This window comes from Pseudonaja textilis, unplaced genomic scaffold, assembly GCF_049901715.1.
Source record: "Pseudonaja textilis isolate UNSWEBS1 unplaced genomic scaffold, rPseTex1.2 PTEXCTG136, whole genome shotgun sequence".
Classification (NCBI taxonomy): Eukaryota; Metazoa; Chordata; class Lepidosauria; order Squamata; family Elapidae; genus Pseudonaja; species Pseudonaja textilis.
Window position 1 is genome coordinate 2,766 of NW_028262459.1, and position 19,803 is coordinate 22,568.

General features: G+C 39.6%; 1 protein-coding gene across 2 annotated transcripts; it reads left to right on the forward strand.

Moving 5' to 3' along the window:
• Positions 1–1,603: 1,603 nt before the first annotated feature.
• On the forward strand, positions 1,604–19,144 carry LOC113452429 (cytochrome P450 2J2-like). Of its 2 annotated transcripts, XM_087918602.1 has the most exons (11): positions 1,604–1,845; positions 8,335–8,476; positions 9,408–9,422; positions 9,589–9,594; positions 10,346–10,495; positions 10,698–10,858; positions 12,091–12,267; positions 14,220–14,361; positions 16,045–16,232; positions 16,746–16,887; positions 17,878–19,144. In XM_087918602.1, the coding sequence occupies exons 1-11, from the start codon at positions 1,675–1,677 to the stop codon at positions 18,060–18,062; spliced, it is 1,479 nt and encodes a 492-aa protein (XP_087774728.1). In that variant the 5' UTR covers positions 1,604–1,674; the 3' UTR covers positions 18,063–19,144. The 2 variants fall into 2 exon arrangements, with proteins under 2 accessions (XP_087774728.1, XP_087774727.1); XM_087918601.1 differs by lacking the exons at positions 1,604–1,845; positions 8,335–8,476; positions 9,408–9,422; positions 9,589–9,594 and having other exon boundaries at positions 10,336–10,495.
• The last annotated feature ends 659 nt before the right edge of the window (positions 19,145–19,803 follow it).

Sequence of the window (19,803 nt, forward strand, 5' to 3'; positions counted from 1 at the left end):
TGGAGCATTCACAACTTCTGGAGACAGGTGTTCCACTGAATTGTTCGGACTGTCAGGATGTTGATTTAAGGATAAAACAATCTCTCTTTTTAGTATTTGGCCATGGCAAGGTGGATGGGGTGAGTTGGCTATGGTGAGTTATCCTAGACCCTGATTGGGAATGCTCTTTCTCTTATTGGTCTTAGCGTTGTTGTTGTTTCCTTTATACGATGCTTTAGCTTTTCCTCCTGATCGCTATACTCCACTGATGGGAAAGTAAAAGCAAACCATCTTTTGATGCTTCATCAAATGACTGCTGGTATATTTTTAACAAGGTATTGTGATATTAAGGTATTTTTAACAAGGTATTATGATCAAGGTTCACTTACTGTAAATAGGACAGGAAGGGATTTATTTCTTTTTGCTTTTAAATCAATGGCAAGGACTGGGGTAGGGGCAAAATCAGTCAGGGAAAGTCACTCATTGCATAACATCTACAGTCCCTTTGGTGAACGGGACAATTGATAGATTTAGTGAACAAGCAAATTAATTACAACTGAGAAGGGAATTCAAGGAGAGAACTGGAGGATTCTTATCCTTGTGACATGGGCCAATTACCAATTAAAGGTCCCATGAAGGGAAATTGTGGAATGATTCTAGGAACCAAGTGAAACATGAGTCCTTCTTAGAGTTCTGCTCTTTACCTAAGGAGAAAAAAAGAACCATATGAAGCTCAGGAACAAGGACAGATGTGAGCTTCAATTTTTTTTTAAAAAAAAGATTAAGCTTTCAGGCTGGGCTCAGAATGAGATACATCATAGCAATCAGTAATTTAATTGTAAGGAATAATAAGTATAATAAAAGTATTGGGCCATAAGAAAAAAACATAATATCATAAAGGATAATTAGATCCTATTCAAGCCACCTGATCTCTTCTGGGTTTAATGATACTTCAGAGTTGGCTAATTGTCCCTGCGAAAACTTTACCATGAATCATTTTCAGATGTGGTCATGGGTTAGGCAACTGATTGTTGACATCATGTTTAGATAGGTATTTCTAAACATTTATAGCTCTCTACCTATAATTTGATGCTTGGATTTAGGACATCTTTCAATCAATAATAGTTGCTGCAGAATCTATTACAACAGCTCTGCTTATAACCATGAAGATTACACTTATTTTAGTTGCAAAAGGCTACACAGCACCAGAGACGATGCTCAACAGTATGAAGCCTTCATGAAGACATTCCTTTATTTGTAAGCAAAACTGAGTGAGTTCTTCATGCTAAAATCCTGGTGCTGGGCTTGCAAGGATATGAATGAGACATAATCCTGGACTAGATAATCTTTCTCTGGTCCAACAAGATTCTTTTTTGTATTTAGATAGATTTCATGGACTCGTGTTACCCTATGATTTTAAAATATAAAGTTTGGGACAAAATGGATTACACAGCTGTTGTCGTCTGTTATTTGTGTGGCATATGGCCAGAGATAACCGCATTAACCTGAATTAATCTGATAATATCTTGATGACAAAGTTCCATCACGAATGAGACAGCATCAAAAGACACATTGCTATTTGTTTCCCATCAATGGAGTATATAAAAGAGGAAGTAAAAAAAAGCATCGGACAAAAGCATCTTCAGATCCACCAGTGAGCATCAAAGAAAGAAAGAAAGAAAAAACAGCAGGAAAATGATGGTGACAGGGATAATTTTGTGTTTTTTGCTGTTTGCTCTGCTGATTCTCTTCTTCCTGAAACAACTCTGGTCCCGAAGACATTTGCCTCCTGGTCCTTTGGCTCTACCTCTCATTGGGTCTTTCTGGGCAGTTGGGTTTTGGTTCCATGAAGATTTCTTCCGTAAGGTATTTAATTCTAACCAGTTATACGCAAAATAATTCTCACTTGTTTTCTTTATACCAAAATCATGGACAAATGTATTAATCTAGTAAAATATTCTCATGCAATGAGAAATACATTTCAAGTGCTAGTGATGACATTTCATTAGTTATTTTCCTTATTATACCAGAATATTCAGGTAAGACCAAGGGTGGGATTCTACTGGTTCCCTCCGGTTCTATAGAACCGGATGTTATGATTCGGCTCAGTTTGGATAACCGGCAGATCATGCCCTTGGCTGGCCTTCCCCTCCCAGCCACCTTCCTCTGATGAGGCTGAAGATACGTTGCTGGCGGTGCCGGGCTTTAAGCCTGTAGCAAGAACCCCTTTCTCTCCTCCCCCCACCCCATCCCATTTGGAAGATATTGAGTTTTGCTGTTGCTGACGACATCCTCAGTGCTTCCTAAATGAGGTAGATCGAGTGGGAAGTGGCTGGTGTGTGTATGTGTGAATTTAAGCCTCCTTCCTATAAAATCCATTCAGAAAACAAAGGAACAGATATTGTTTAATTCTGCTTTAGCCCAGATTGCAGGGAGAGAAAGTAGTTTAAAAGTATTATTTAATTGACTTCCCGGCACTTCTTGTAGCACTGAGTAGCTGTGTGCCTTTTAAAATCCAGTGCTCAAACCCAAGAATGCTGGATTTCAAAATAAAAACCAAGGAGCTCAGTGCTACAAGGAGAAGTTCCAGGAAGCATTGTTGGAGCTGAATCGGGCTTGAAAGCATTTTAAAGTAGCCTGGAGCAAGTATCCCTTGGGGGAGCGACTTTAATATCTTTAAAGCTGTGTCCTTGTGATGAAATGTTTAAATTTAAGTTTAAAATGTTTAAATTACATTTTATAGATTAATCCACCAGTAGAAAATAGGTAACATCCATTTGAGGTCAATCCAGAGGTGGTATTCAGCAGGTTCTGATCCGTTCTGGAGAACCGGTAGCGGAAATTTTGAGTAGTTCGGAGAACCGGCAAATATCACCTCTGACTGGAGATTTTACAGTATCCTTTCCCTGCCACGCCCACCAAACCACACCCACAGAACTGGTAATAAAAAAAATTGTATCCCACCACTGGGTCAATATATGCATTTAGTGAGGAGGAGGAGGAGGAGGGAGGAGGAGGAGGGAAGCAACATTAAATCAGATCCTTGGTACAAGGCGCAATCCAGTAGAAGTGCCTTGATGGTTCTGTCCAAGCAGAGACAGGAGCGTGGTAAGTATGGAATCTTATTAAATCAATTCATACAGAGATACAATGCTCAGTATCTTTAAAGTTGGTAATTCTTTCATGTTACTGACTTGGGAATAATCAAATGATCGGGTCTCATGCTGCCTGGGGAATTCTGGGAATTGAAGACCACATGTCTTAAAGTTGCTAAGCTTGAAAACAGCAGAAGTACAACTTCTTGTGAGCCTGGGTTATTTTCCTGCATTTGGGGAATAAGGAAATTATCCTATGCACCTGGTGCAGAGATGCAGCTGAAATTTAGTTAGATGTTAATTGGAAGGTTAAAGCAGCAGATACAGATAGTCTTTGACTTACAACTATTTGTTTTCACTCCATTTAAAGTTACAACAGCACTGAAAAAAAAGGTGACTTATATCCCCCCCCTCCCACGGACACAGAGAGAGAGAGAGGGAGGGAGGGAGGGAAAGAGAGAGAGACCAAGAGAGACACGGAGGTGGGGGGGAGGGAAGGAGAGAGACAAGAGACAGAGAGAAAGAGGGGAGAAGAGAGAGAGAGACACACACAGAGAGAAAGAGAGAGAGTGGGAAAGAGAGACAAGAGACACAGAGAGGGAGGAAAAGAGAGAGACAAGAGACACGTACAGATAGGAAGAAAGAGAGTGAGGGAGGGAAAGAGAGAGAAGGAGAGAGAGAGAAGACAGGGAGGGAGAGAGACAGGGAGGGAGGGAAAGAGAGAGAGACAAGAGACAGAGATGAGAGAGAGAGAAAGAAAGAAAAAGGAAGAAAGAAAAAGAGATGAGAAAGAGGAAGAAAGAGAGAGAGAGAGATACCTGTTTAAAAGAAAATAGAAAAATGGCTCTTTGAGTGTTTAAGGTTGCAGACCCCGGATTAGGCAAACACCATGGTCATTAAGTGAACCTTGTGGTCATTAAGCAAACATTGGTTGTTAAACAAGTCCATTTTCCCCAATGGGCATTTTTAACTGGAAACCAGAAGGAATTGTTGGAAACTGGCAAAAACATAGAAAACCTCAGTCACAAGACTGTGTGGGATGTTGTAACTGATCATAAGTCTGTGTGTGTGTGCACGTGTGCATGGCTGTCAAAACACCAAAAACAGTAGCTCTAGGGAGGTCAGTCACAAATTAGAACACTTGCTAAGCAACTTGCCATTAAGCGAGGACCACTTATATTTGGTTTGCTAGTCACATGACCACCTAGCCACACTCTACCCAGTCACATGATCAAGCCACACCCACAAATTAGGCAACACCCACAGAACCGGTTGTTAAGAAATTTGAATCCACCCCTGGGTAAGACTTGCTTATAGCTGTTTCACAGAGCACTGTGTGAAATAATAGGGCTGAATTTTTAGAAGGCAGATTCTAGTTCAGTCTTACCAGAAAGGTTTGATAATGGAACCAATTCTTCTGAGAGAGGATGGGTTCTCCTTCATTTTATTGTTATTGATTTATTTATCTGATTTGTCAATCGCTTACAAGATAATAAGTATAAGTATAAACATGAATAAGAATACAGGAAATAGGTGCGAATAAAAGGGGACAATAGGACAGGGACAGTAGGCACGATGGTACACTTATGCATGCCCCTTACAGACCTCTTAGGAATGGGGTGAGGTCAATAGTGTTTAGTTATTTTGTTCAATTGAAGCTAGGCAATCTTCTGTTGAAGATGCTTTGCTCTATATTCCTGCAGTAGACAATAGGTGGAATTTTGTAGCCTAATTAGACCCTTCTAATTCTGCAATGCTATAATAATTTCAAAAGCTTTCTGGATCTCAGTTCTAGACAAAATCTATTTCCACTATGTGCATGAGTCATATATGACAAGGAAGCAGGGGTGGGATTCAATTTTTTTAACAACCAGTTCTGTGGGTGTGGCTTGGTTGGTGGGTGTGGCTTGGTGGTCATGTGACTGGGTGGGTGTGGCCAACTTGACATCACTCATGTCAAGAGGCGCTTCTCCTCGCCTGGCCTCTCATGACAGTGGGGATGCTGCAATGGTCAAGTGTGAAAAATGGTCATGTCACTTTTTTCACTGCCATTTTAACTTTGAATGGTCACTAAATGAACTACCGTATTTCCCCATGTATAAGCACCCCCTTTGTATAAGCCACCCCCAATTTTGGACTGTGAAGTTTTGAAAAAAATATTTTATTAGAGAAACAAGTTATGAAGAAAGAAAATTTACAAAGAAACAAAATTTGCGTCTAGATCTACAACTTCGTTCATGGCGCGAAAGCGGTGCGGGCGACGCTAGCAATCTACGCATCGGAGCGAGTAGGAGCGAAGCATTCAGGCCGATGCCTAGCGTATGCATTTCTATCACGTACTCGCACTTTTCGTAATCGTATCATCACGTACAATTTTTACAAAAAAGTATAGCATACTGCTGGAAAACCAGTTTATTCCAACTTTATTATTTTATGCATTTTTCACGTATAAAAAGTGTACCTGCTTTGTATATGCCACCCCCCTACTTTTTGGGCTTGAAAATTTTGGAAAAAAGGGGTGGCTTATACATGGGGAAATACGGTATTATAAGTCAAGGATTACCTGTACAAAAATACAAAAAGTTTCTTTGCTTTCAAAAGGATGCCCTAAATATCAGTCATTAGATTAAAAATACCTGCAAGCCAGAATTACAAGTGAGACAGGGTGCCAGAGCACCTTGAGGAATTAAAATAGTTAAAATGCAGTGATAACTATCAGCAGCCAACTGTTACTCATAGAGTGAAACCCTTTAGCAGAGAGGTCATTTAAGCTCTCCAGAAAAAGCACACCCAGAAAAAGCAATCCTTAGATCCATTTGCACCACTTAAAGATACCAGCTGGTCTCACTCACCTCACAAAATATCCTAAGGAAATTATACAGATTTAAGGAAAGGTCACATGCCCCCCAGAAAAGCAGTAAAAAAAGAAATCAGTGCCAAGCTTGCATCCTGCCTCTTGGAAGTACACCCCAAAAGGACAGTGCCAGATAGTACTAAAGCAGTGAACACACACACCCCCGCCTTGGTTAGAAAAAGAAACCATGAGGCAGGAAAAAATTCAAACACAATACAAATAATTAAATCACAACAGTAGCTGTTGCTTGTTGAAGCTGAATAGGGGAAATTCTCCCATCAATAAACACAGGATTAAACATCACTAAGCACAAAATTAACCTTCACCAAAAACCAGTTTTAGACCAAAACTCAGAAAGGGTATGTAAACTCACATTTGAATGTCATTCTTTCTAGCTAGCCAAGAAGCCTTGCTGAATGTCACTCATCTTGGTTCCCTGTCATGAAAAGCTTCTTTCTGACAGCTCTGCTTCGTTATTCAATTATTTCTTCAAAGTGCTGATTGTCCAGGGAAGTATTTCCTCTCAACAGCAGTGTAAACATCTTAAAACAACCCTTCCCCGTTAAGAAAGTCAAGCTCCAGAAACTCCGGAGACAGGAAGTCTAGGCATACTGGCAAGAATGTAATAAGGGTGGGGAAAAAACAAAAGGAGATTGCTTCTAACAACTGGTTTTCCAAACCGCTTAGAAAGTTAACAAGGGGTTCTATAGAACCAGTCAGAACTGGTAGAATCCCACCCCTGCAAGGAAGTATTTCTCCTCAAGATGGCTGCTGAAGCAAATATGGTGGATATCTAAAACGTTTGGAAAACTTGGAATTCCTAGTTGAAAGCCTTTTTAAAAACTTAAAAAGTTTGAGGCATATGGTAAAGTGGCTGGCTTGAAAATAAACAAAGACAAGACACAGATTTTGACAAAGAATATGTTATCAAGACAAAAGGAAGAATTGGCTGATTCAAGTCACGAATTCAAGTCACGAATAAGATTAAGTATTTGCGGATACATCTGACAGCAAGATGTACATTAAAAGAGAACAACTATATTAAACTTAAACAGCAGATAGTGTTACACTTGGCGAAATGGGAAAATCTGCAACTGTCATTATGTTTTGTTTGTTTATGTTTGTCTTTAAAAATCAATAAAACTTATGAAAAAAAACTTTAAAAGTTTGATGAAATGATAGTGGCTCTGGAAAATATTCAGATGCATATAGCTGTGGATACATTAGATTCACAAAAGGAATGTGATTCGAAAGCAGCAGATTCATTGGAAGAAAATATGGACTGTACAGACTTAGAAATAACTGAGTTAATTGCACATGCCTCCCTGAATTATTTTACAAAAGGAGAAACCTAACTGAGTGGAGAAGTGAAAAATTGGTTTTCCCTAGAAGGATTGAAGACAATTGAGGAATGGATTTATCACATTTAACTGGAAAACAATTTGATCTGGACTTCTATGGGAAGATAGACCATAGGAGAGGTCTATGGGAGATTGAATTTATTATATTTAATCAGACAACAGTTAATAAGAGATGGTATTTAGAAACAAATGTGTATATTTAATCTTGATGAATCTTTGTTAACTTCTGGGACAATTTGGGATAGATAAGATGCCATGATAAATTTTCTATGAGTTGATTAAAATAGCCGTTTGTTAACAGAGGGGTTTAAAGCTTTAATCTTGCCCTTATTATTATTGTTGTTGTTGTTCTTGTTAACTTTTTTTCATTAATATAATATATAGATGACAGATTAATAATTTGCAAATAGATTTAATTTAAAAATTTTGGGAGCCTGTTTCGCAATGGGTGGGAAACTAATAACAGTGAATTAATCAGTATACAACTGAGGGGAATAATATGTGTATGTGTGTTGTTGTTTTTTCTTTTTGTAATGCACTTTTTAAAATGTCTTGTTTGTTTTGCAGTTTTCCTTTTTTTTTAGTTCTGTACTTTAACCTTTCTTTTGAATAAAATAAAAATTACACCCTCCCCCAAAAGAGAAATTTGATCAATTATTTTAACAAATTATCCAATAGCTCATAGAGATAGTACTGCTCTTGTGACCAATTTTAATTCAGATTAAAACCCATCAGATGTAGAACAATTCTTCAGGGCAGCCCATAATTGCTAGAATTTCAGGTAGAAAAATAGAGAAAGGAACATCTGAGGAAAATAAACGAAGCACAAGAACAAAAGTTCTGAGCAGGAATCTTAGAGAAAATAAGTTTCTAAAAAGCAGACAATTGCATATGGTGAAAGATCTTGAAACTGAAGATTTAGGAAAGAGTGTATTTTATTGTTATTAAAATACTTAATTTTATTATAAAGTATACTCTGGTGCATTAACTTAAATAATCTGTTTTATTTGATTGTAACATTTCTCAACTTTGATTCACTTGGCAGCTTGCAAAACAATATGGAAATATATACTCTTTGTGGGCTGGACCTCACCTTATGGTAGTGCTGTCTGGATTCAAAACTGTGAAAAAAGCAATGACCAGCTTCCCAGAAGACTTCTCTGATCGACCAGACTATGCATTCTTGAGTCCTTCAGTGGAATGGTAAGAGCAAGTCATAAGAAATTGTACCTAAATAACCATCAGACGATTATATTTTTGGTGATATTATACATAGCATGAGGGGGTGGGAAGTAAGAGATATTCAACAAAATGACTTAATGGCATGAGATAAGCAAAGATATATATAGCTATAATCCACTTTATACCAAATTATTATACATCTCCATTGCATTCTATCTGGTTCATTACATTCATATACTGTATTTTTAGACATTTACTTTTTTTTCACTAAACATCCATCTTTTTCTTCTGAGGTTCTCAACATCCCCACTCAACTAAAACTCTCAATTTTCCTTTATTGCTTTAGTCCTTTCTTTTTGAGTAATATTTTTCCTCTTCCTTCAAATTTGGCCATTTTCTTCAAATTTTGCAAATTTGATTTTAACCAATTCTCTCTATGTGATCAACCCACCTAAAAGCATTACTTTCATATTGATTACCCACATAGTCATGGAATTAGATTTAATTGGGATCTATTCTAAGCTAATAACATTTCCAAAATTGGAATAAAATCACAGCTTTAATGATCTTGCTTGAAATCAAACTAAGAATTTAAATAACCACATTCAATACTAATATAAACTACAACTAAAAAAGAGAAGAAAACAGTTTAAAAAAGAAAAAAAATAAGGCAACAGGAGTTGGTTCTTGATAGATCCTAAATTGATCAGGAAGTGAGTAAATCAGTGCAAGGCCATTCCAAAGGCCATTCCCTCCCTCTCTCCCTCTCTCCCTCTCCCACTCTCCCTCCCTCCCTCTGCCTCTCTGCCTCTCTCTCTCTCCCTTTCTCTCTCCCCCCCTCTGTGTTTTCACCATCCTTCTATATTCCCCTATGGAATAGTTCCTTTTATGAATACATTCACACCAAATTGAATGATAAATTTGATTATTCCAAAGGTGCTTTTTCAAAAGGCAACTGGACTTTTGGTTTCCGTGAAGATGTTTCGCTTCTCATCCAATAATTTTCTTCATTTCTGACTGAATGGTGCAGGATGGGAGGATTTATATTTCTTGCAGTCACTTAGTCGTTAAATCCTTTCATTCTCCACATCATCACTGTGGAATTGTATATTTGGAGAGCGGGGTAGGTATGTTCTAAAATGAAAATTAGTTGACTTGCTAGAATTCTTACACCTCTATCCTTTGTTTTATTAAAGAAAATGGATGGGATAGAAGGTAAACTCATCAAATTTGAAGATGAAACCACATTGGGGGTGGGGGGTGGGGAGATAGCCAATACATTCGAAGATAGGCTCAAGATGCAGAAGGATCTTGACAGACTTGAGCATTGGGCCATATCCAACAAGATGTAGTTCACAGGTGAGAAACATTAGGTCCTGCACCTAGTCAAAAAAAAACCCCAGATGCATAAGTATAGAAAAGATGGTGCCTGACTCAAAAGTAGTGCTTGTGAGAGGGGTCTAAGTGTTCTAGTTGATCACCTCTTAAGTATGAGATAGTGTGTGCTGCAGCTGCCAAAAAGCCAGTGCAGTTCTAGGTTGCATCAACACAAGGATAGCATACTAGGAACAATCAATATAAATCGTAAGGATACAAGCGACAAAGGTACAGTGGGAAGGGATGGGTGATGAGTGATGAGAAGATTAATAGTAATAGTAGTGCAGACTTTGTAAATAGTTGGACAGTGTTGAGGGAATTATTTGTTTAGCAAATAATTAGATAATAATTTAGAACCTTATAAAATGGCAATATGCCAGAAGGGTTTGGTACTCCCACCTGAAATCCAGAGACATATTTTGCAAGAACTAGAACTGTTTTTTTTTTAACCTGAATGTCATCAAGAATCATTTATCTCTATCTGACAATGCCTTCAGGAATTATTTTCTCCAATGGCCACACCTGGAAACAGCAGCGACACATTGGCATCACTGCTCTGCGGAAGCTGGGCCTGGGGAAGAAAAGCATTGAGCATCAAATAGAAGATGGAGCTCAGACATTGGTGGAGGTTTTTAGACAGACAAAGGGTATGTAATTTTGGGGAATGGCTCAGGTCTCTCTGTCTGCAGAATTTTTTTCCCATTCTGTGTATTTCAAAAAAGAACATATGTCTTTAATTTGATTTTTTTTAACTTTTTGAAACATTTGGCAGAGTTCCCAATTCTCTTCCTTCATCCTCTTACAAGCCCTGTTCCTTAAAAATTCATTATAAAATACCTTCATTTCCAGGGCAGCCATTTGACCCATCACTTCCAGTAATAAATGCAGTTTCTAATGTCATCTGTGCTTTGAGTTTTGGACATCAGTTTGCTCCTGACGATGAAAACTTCCAGAAGTTAATTAAAGCCCTCGAAACTCTTGTGAAATTCACTGGTAGCGTTTTTCATGCGGTGAGTCATGTTTTATATTTAAGCTGCCCCCAAACCTATGTTTCTATTAATAATTTCATGTAAACATGAATGGAATCCATGAAGGAAGCCTTGGAAATCATCTATTGCATGGTACTATTATTCCCAGTAGTGTGTCTGTCCTGGAATCAGTCTTGACTCAAGGCAAAAGCCTGGAGAAGTCTTTGCAGTCCAGGTCTTGGAAGCGGTTGGCCATTGCCTACTTCCTAGGGCTGAGAGAGAGGGACTTGTCCACTGTCACCCAGTTGACTTAGTGCTTGGATTAGGACTAGTATTCACGATATCTCAGTTACTAGATTGGTGCATTAACCACTACAGCAAAGTGGTCCTGCCCATGAAAAAAAAATCCATCATTTCAATATCACCACTAGATGACTGCCCACCCCATGTTTAAACTGTGACTCTGGAAAAAATGCCAAAAAGAGAACTAGAATGATCGAGATGTGGGTTGGTGTGGAGGATAAAATATACGAAGAACAGTTGCAGGATTTGGATATGACTAATCTAGTGAAAAGAAGGACTAGGGATGACATGATAGCAGTGTTGATAGAAGAGGGGGTCAATCTGTTCTCCAAAGCACCTGAAGGCAGGAAAAGAAGCAATGGATGGAAACTAATCAAGGAGAGAACCTATCTAGAAGAAATTTCCTGACAGGGAGAACATGCGGAATTGCTTCCCTTCAGATGTTATGGGTGTTCCATCACGGGGTAATTTTAAGAGATTGGACAGCCATTGTGTGAAAGGATATATACAGTCTCCTGCTTGAACAGGGGGTTGGATTAGAAGACCTACAAGGTCCCTTCCGACTCCGTTGTCCTGTTATGAAAAGCTAGCAGATTGAAAATCCAACCCATTTAGTTAATATATGATTTAGCTTGGCATGTGAATCCAGTTGATCTAATTTTTTGAATCATGGCTTAGTTAGCCAAGGGTAACCATATTTACAAAGTCTCTTGGAGACAATGAGAAAATAAGAGAAATTTATAATAGCTTTATAATAATCAATCTGCCTTTATCATTCTTTTCTACAAGAATTCAGGAACGGCTTTTCTAGAAGATTTTTGAGATCTGCCACCATGTATGGTGCCATGTTTTAATGTGCTTGCAATGTTTTTCTTTGTTTATTAAGTGTGGTCTATTACTGTGAGCTGCTTAGAGTCTTCTTTAGTTGTAGTGGAGAAATAAATAATCTTTTCCTTTTCCATTTCTATTAGTTGCTTGTTCTGTTCCCACAATTAATGAGCTACCTCCCAGGCCTTCACAAGGAGGCCTTGGCTTCCATGGAGGTGATCACTTCCTTTGCAAAGCAGGAAATAGAAAAGCACAAGAAATCCAGCGCTCTGCATGAGCCACAAGATTTCATTGATTACTATCTTCTTCAGATTGACAAGGTATAAACATAAACAAGGAATTATTATATTCCTTGCCATAACCAAACAGGACGGGCTACTGAAATTGTCTTCACTGGATTTTTCTTTCTTTTTCATTCAACTCCTATTCGGAATTTACCCCATGTTAATACTTCTAAATAAGAGTTATATTGTACTTCTGCAGTCTTTTTTATTATTAAGGTTTTATTTTATTATATAAAATACAAGGAAGAGGGAAAAAAATAGAAAATTAAGAGATGCAAGGGAGCGGGAGAGAGGGGGTGTGAGACACGGGGGAAAGAGAAAAAGGAAGAAAAGGGGCATTGACTTCCAACTCTTCATAGCACACTACAAGGTAAACACACTCCAACCTCAACTTTTGCTTTTACACATTAATATATAACTAGCCATTCCTATAATACTGAATCCTTCTAATCAACAAAACCAAAGTCAAAGTTTTCTTTTTTTTCTTCACAAGTATAAATTCCAGAAGTGATATCCAAATAAAAACATATTTTCCTTTTTGAATAAAATAATCCCTTTCACTACTCCTGCTTTATCTTCCTTGCTATGGAAATAATGCATATTTCTATTTGTACCTACCATGTTTTCAGAAAATAAGCCCTACTCAGAAAATAAGCCCTAGCTTGATTTTTACACATGCTCCCAAAACAACCTCTAGTTAAGACCCCACCCACTCTGTTGCACCTGGTTGGGTGGGGCGAGGTGCACAGATAAAAATCAAACTAGGGTGGGGATGGGGGGATGGAGCTGCTTACCTTTGGACAGTTGCAGCTGGGCCTTGCACACCCTGTCACCTGAGTTGCCTTGCAGCTGCTTGTGCATGTTGCCCCTGGCCTCCGATTCTCTGACAGAGGCCTTCAGGAAAGAAATGATCTCTGGATTGATGTTTGTGGCATGCCCCCCACCTCCATTTTGCCATCAGAAGCGCTGTCAGATCTTGTTTCTCAGCTGCAGAGGCCTTTCATGAAGGCCTCTGGTGATGAAACGGAAGCTGGGGGATGATGCATGTGAGCGGTGGCAAGTGGCCACAGGAGCAGTGGACGGGAGTGGCCACCCAGGCTCTTGCTTCGTGGGTCTGTTGGTGCTGCCAATAGGTGAGACAGTGAAAGACTTCCCGTGAAAATATGACCTGCTGCCTTTTTTGGTGGTGGGGATCGGAACAGGAGGAAAATGGGGCACATGGAGGCTGAAAACAAGGTGCGTGGAGGCCAAAAATGGGATGCAGATGCTAAAAATGGGGTGCACGTTGGCAGCAACTGGTGATGGCAATCCCTGCAGCCTGAAACAGCTGATTGTCAAGAGGCCCATGAAACCGACAATCAGCTGCTTGTGCTAATCAGGCTGTGCTGAAGCTGAAACAGGCTGTTTGCTGTTTGCTGGCAAGGAGTCAAATTGTTGGGAGGCAGAGGCCGAAGGGTGGGGGCCGGTGGGTGGGCGGGGCTTCGACAACATTCACTGTATAAGATGCACAGACATTTACACCCACTTTTGGGGGTGGAAAAAGTGTGTCTGATACCCCCCAAAATACGGTAATATATGCCAGTTGCCAAGCACCTGAATTTTGATCACATGACTGTAGGGATGCTGTAATGGTATGAAAACCATTTTGTAACTCACTTTTTTCAGTGCCATGGAAACTTTGAACGATCACCAAATGATAGTAAGTTGAGGATTACCCTTTTTTTAAAAAAATTGCATAAATTATCCTGGTGTGGCATAATAGCCACAACAACTGATAATTAAAGCAGTCATATGCATCACTTTGAGCATAGCTAAGACAGTGTCTTAATGTGAATCTACCAGTTGAAGTATTACTTTCCTGCACTGATATTCCTACATAACCACCAGGAATGTATTTATTCTCTAGACTTGAGATACAGAGATAAAAAATAACTACAGAAATCTGCATAGAATTCATTGTAATTTTCATTTTCCATTTTAAACATCAGAGCAGGAATGACCCCAAATCTACCTACAGAGAAGAGAACCTGGCTGTATGTATTTTTGATTTTTTTGTTGCTGGAACAGAGACAACCATGCTTACTCTGATGTGGGCACTTCTCCTTTTGACCAATCATCCTAACATCCAAGGTGAGACAGACATGGCTAGTGCAACCTAGTGCAACAAAAGTTACTCCAGGTTTTAAAATTCACAGAAATTATTTTAAACCTATTCTTTGTAATAATTTCCAATGTAGATTCTTGATTCTATAAGCAGGAGTATGAATTTAGCAGGATTAAAGGAAAACAAAGAATGTACGTACGGAAAGGCTACCATATGCTAAATAAATAAACAGAGAGCCTCCTTTGAATCCTCAATAAAATATTCAGTGAGGAACTAGAAACTGGAAATCCGTGCAAATCAGGTCAGATTTCATCCTTTCAATGCAGAAATCTATCAAGCGAGGGCTGGAAGGGGCAGAACCAAACTAGGGCCCTTGTCTGCAGCATTGAGGGACATATCCAGGATGAGTGTAATGGATCCTTCTGCAGACCCCTCTCTGGATGTGAATTCAGAGGAGGAAGAGGAGGATGAGACAGGTCCTGATAGTTTGGGGAAAGAGAGCATGGAAGCACCAGAGAGAGATGGATGGGAGAGCGCAGGGTTCCAGCCTGACAAGGCAGCCACAGCCAGGACTATTGGATGGGTGACAGGCTGAGATAGAGCTGAGGGAGCCGCAGCTGTGGCACATGAGCCTGGATGACCCAGACAGGAAGAATGAGCATCTGCCCCAGTGGTGGGATTCAAATTGCTTTACTACATCTGGGCGTGGCTTGGTGGGCATGGCAGGGGAAGGGAAATAGGTAGTATTTGCCGGTTCTCTGAACTACTCGAAATTTCCACGACCGGTTGAATACCACCTCTGATCTGCCCACAGTCAAGTGAGGATAAGGAGGTGGAGTCCATAGCTCCTCCTGATCCAAGGATGTGCATGGAGACAGGCACAATGCTGGTTGGCCAGGTTATTCACGATGAAGGAATCTCACCCATTGTGAGGAACTGTACTGGCATTGCCTATTTAATCCTGCCCAAAGTAATGGGTGTTTCCCGAACAATGTGTCCAGGTTCTTACCTCCTGCTCTTTGTCACTTGATTTGTAACCTTGGGTATGGATTTGGACTTTGTTTGGCATTTCTTGGACTGAATCTTGTTGAGATTTTGTCTCATGCTGAGCTTGGTAATCGACGTTTGGTTTACCCCTAAAACTGGGATTTTGAATAATAACCTTTGAACTTTCCATTGTGAACATGTGTGCATGGGAGGGGTAGCACAATGAGGGTTTGGTAGCAGGTAGTGAGCCAACTCTGAGTCTAATCTAGTGCCAGTCAGAAGAGATTACCAGTCTGGAGGTCAAGGTGGAGAGTGTTTGCTAAGGCCAAAAGGCTAGTGGAGGTGTATTGAAGAGCCAGCTTGGTGTCGGAGCTGCAGTCCTGAAGAATGACAAGCAGGGACTGGAAGCCAAAACTGACCAAGAAAGTCAATAGGGACCTTGGCAGTGAAGTACATGGCTGGGATCAAAGACCAGCAGGAAGAGTGCAATGCCCAGAGATCAGAGATGGATTTGGAGTCTTCGGTCAGGTGGTCTGGGGCAAGTAGCAGCATAAAGGTCATTGAGATGGCAACTGGCATTGGAGGTACAAATGGGACTGCAAATTTGGAATTCCAATTGACGTGGAGCCCAGAAGCTGACAATAACTTGAAGAAGGCCAGAACATTGGTGGAACAGGCTTGAATGAACAAAATAAAGCATCTATTTCCATCATTTTTTCTAGAGAAAGTCCAGAAAGAGATTGAAGATGTGTGTGAATTCTCACGGTCAATTTCCTATCAGGATCGGAAGAAGCTGCCCTACACCAATGCTGTGATTCATGAAATACAGCGCGTAAGATATATCTTCACAGCTGGGGCTCCCAGGCAAAATACAAAGGATGTGAAGATCAGGGATTACCACATTCCAAAGGTGAGGAACATGTTCAGGTTGTATTGCAGTACAGCATGGAGGGAAAAGCAGAATATGACATGTGCTCTCTGTTCATAACTACCAATGTAGTCATGTAAAATCAAATAACCAAGAATAGCAAACTCTTGTGGGGGATGGATTATGAGTTTAAATCCAAACACCTCTCAGATTTTAATGCTAGAAACATTAGTATTTTCTATTTATTCTAGGAAGATGATAAGTGATTAATGGGTGAACTTCAGAATTGTAGTCATATCTGGACTTGTTTCTTTGTCCATTTCTCGGGGCAATCTGATGTGATAAATAGGCAGCCCCCTCATGGTTTTAATGGAAAAAATGGAAGAATGAAGCTAAACATTGAGCAGCTACTGCTCTCTGAAACTGCTATGGAAATGTAGAAATGTGAGTCCATAAAGGCAAACTAAAATCAAATGTTTAATCAATGTTGTTTGAACTTTTCTGCCTGTTTCACTTATGAAACCGGTCTATTTAATAATCTCTTTTTCTTAACAGGGGTCTTTTATTCTCCCAGACCTGCGCTCCATTCTTCTTGATCCTGAACAATGGGAGACACCTGAAGAATTCAACCCAAATCACTTTTTAGATAAGGATGGGAAGTTCATTGAACGGGAAGAATTTCTGCCATTTGGAATAGGTACATCTATAAGCCCAAAGCAGCTAATTACTTATAGATTCTCACCATCCACACCCCTAAGGTGATCTGAGGTCATCATGGTCTGAACAGGAAACCAAGGAATCCTTGGTTTCAAAGCTAAGAGAGTCTGAACATCCCTTAGGGTATAAACTTTGAACTACAAAGGGATAGTTAGACTGCAATTCTACTATTGGAGCTTTGTAAGATATGGATAAGATTGTATCTCTGGTGTTTGGGGAGAATTATTAGTTAAATCCAAAGAATACTTAGTTAATTGTAGCTTTTACTGATGATCTGGACCACAGAGTTATGATATTCCTTGCAGCAAATCCTTCCATCCTCCACCATTCAGTCAGAGCTGAAGAATCTTCTTGGATGAGAATTGATCTTCTTGGATGAGAACATCTTCAAACAAAAAACAGTCTGGTTGTCTCTTGAAAAAGCACCTTTGAGGCAACCATGACCTGGATGCTTGAGAATCTACACAGATATTTTCCCAGGCAGCTAAAAGGCATCTGAAGAGATTTTAAGCGAGGAGAGCTAGAGCTTTCTATCTCCCTACCTTGGGTGGTAGAAAATATTAAACATGGGATAATGTTTTAGCGGCCCTTCATCCCTGCAGAACATGGTCTGCAGAAAGTAATCTCCAATTATTGCAGAGATTGATTTCCATCCACCAGAATGGCATCCACATCCATCTATGGCTCTAAGAGTTATCCTGGCTCTTGTTCAGATAGAAACAAAACATCAGCTTCTGGGGTCCGATAGTAGTTGAGACAGATCCATGGCAGCCACAGAAAAGCTGACATCCTGGACTATTACTCCTCAATTCCTAGGCAGCACTAGGAATTGAATCTGCTAGAAAATATCAGAATTCAACATGAAAATCTATTTCATCTGTTATGGATCTTTTCAGATTCCCTTGCTAATGGGATATACTCTAGAGAAATGATTATTATTCACTTTACAAATGCTTTGTCTCATCACCAGGTCAACGTATATGTGTGGGAGAGCTGCTAGCAAGAATTGAGATCTTCATCTTTCTGACCAACTTGTTGAGGACCTTCAGCTTCCAGTTGCCTGAAGGAGTGAAAAAACTCAATGAAGGATCTGTTATAAGAGCAACAGTGCAGCCACACCCTTACAAACTGTGTGCTATTCCCAAAAAGGCTTAAACTTAAACACCATAAAAAGCATACACTTATTCAAACAGTAGCTATTATGATAAATGTTTCCTCTATATGTCTATTCACTTAATATTGTTCTTTGCTTCTATTTAGTCAGTACCAAAATTATGTTTGACCATTCTGATCCATTTATGTAGAGTATGAAGAGAGTTGGTCCTAGAACACTGCCTTGGGGGACACCACTGTTGACAGGTACAGAATTTGATAGGACGCTCCCAATTTTGACCATTTGTTGCCTGTTTGACAGGAATACTTCTATCCAGTTATGCAGGTGTCCAGAGATACCATAAGATTTTAGTTTTAGTAGTAGTTTGTTGTGTACCACTGAATCAAAAGCTTTAGAAGTCTATGTAGATTGCATCTATTGCTTTGCCCTGATCGAGTTGTGTAGTCCATATGTTTTTGCAATGTAAGAGTTGCAGATTACAGGATAGTTTTTTTTCTGAAACTAAATTGTTTATTAGAGAGTAGGTTGTTTGTCTCTAAGTGGAAGATAATGGATTGGTTAATCACTGATTCCATGACTTTACAGATGACGCAGCATAAAGAGATTGGTCTGTAATTTTCAACTAGGCTGGGGTCTCCCTTTTTGAAGATGGGGATGACTAAGGTACGCACACAGGAATGTATAATACTCTAAGAGAGAAAATTAGCACCAATAACGGTGTCAGTCAAGGATGTATATGTCTGTGGAGATTCTCAGTCATCCTAGTCATAGTTGTCTCAAAGGTGCTTTTTCAAGAGGCAATTGGACTTTCTGGGTTCTTTTTGAAGATGTTTCCCTTCTCATCCAAGAAGCTTCTTCAGCTCTGACTGGATGGAGGGGAATGGAAAGATTTCTACTCCTTGCAGACAGCTGGTCATTTGCATTCTTTTAGCGAGTCATTAAGATCACCTGGAGGTTTAGCTGTGTTATGAGATCATATTAAGAGCAACTGTGTTCTCTTCGCTGATGATGTAAAGCTATTCAACACCACTGACAATGCTGCTACCCTTCAAAAAGTCCTTGACTATGTATCAGAATGGTGAAACAAATGGCAACTTCAAATCTCAACAAATAAATGCTCTGTCTTACATATTGGCAAAAAAAAAATATCAGAAAATAAAATACAAGCTGAATAGTCAAGACATTGTTGATGATCCAAGCTCTGTAAAGGACCTTGAAATACTCATCTCTAATGATCTAAGTGCTAGAACCCACTGTAACTACATAGCCAAAAAGGCATTAAGAATTGTTAACCAAATCCTGCGTAGCTTTTTCTCCGGTAATATCACATTACTAACTAGAGCATACAAAACAATTGCTAGACCAATGCTTGAGTACAGCTCATCAGTCTGGAACCCGCATTACATATCTGATATTAATACAGTTGAGAAAGTCCAGAAATACTTCACAAGAAGAGTTCTCCACTCCTCTACTCATTGCAGAATACCTTATGCCACCAGACTTTCTAGACCTAGACAACCTAGAAGTACACTGTCTTCGGTCCGCAAAGCTCAATCATGTTAGCTCACAAAGCTCATTCCTGTTAGCCCAACAAAGACCCAATGAGAGGGAGGTCCAAAGTTGTCTCAGGAGGAAGAGAATCCGCAAAGCAAGCAGCACAACGAACAAAAGTGTCCCTGTAGCCATCATTGTCCGGCTGACCCTTTTTCTTTGATGCTTACTAGTGTATCTGAGATGGTCGTATCCTTTTGTCCTCTGCTTTTTACTTTCCTTCCTCTTATA

Bases quoted from the DNA above. Each gene is read 5' to 3' on its own strand.
- LOC113452429 (XM_087918602.1), top strand. From the start codon at position 1,675: ATGATGGTGACAGGGATAATTTTGTGTTTTTTGCTGTTTGCTCTGCTG. The intron at 12,268-14,219 runs GTATAAACATAA...TTTAAACATCAG, and splicing joins ATCTTCTTCAGATTGACAAG to AGCAGGAATGACCCCAAATC. The intron at 16,888-17,877 runs GTACATCTATAA...TCTCATCACCAG, and splicing joins ATTTCTGCCATTTGGAATAG to GTCAACGTATATGTGTGGGA.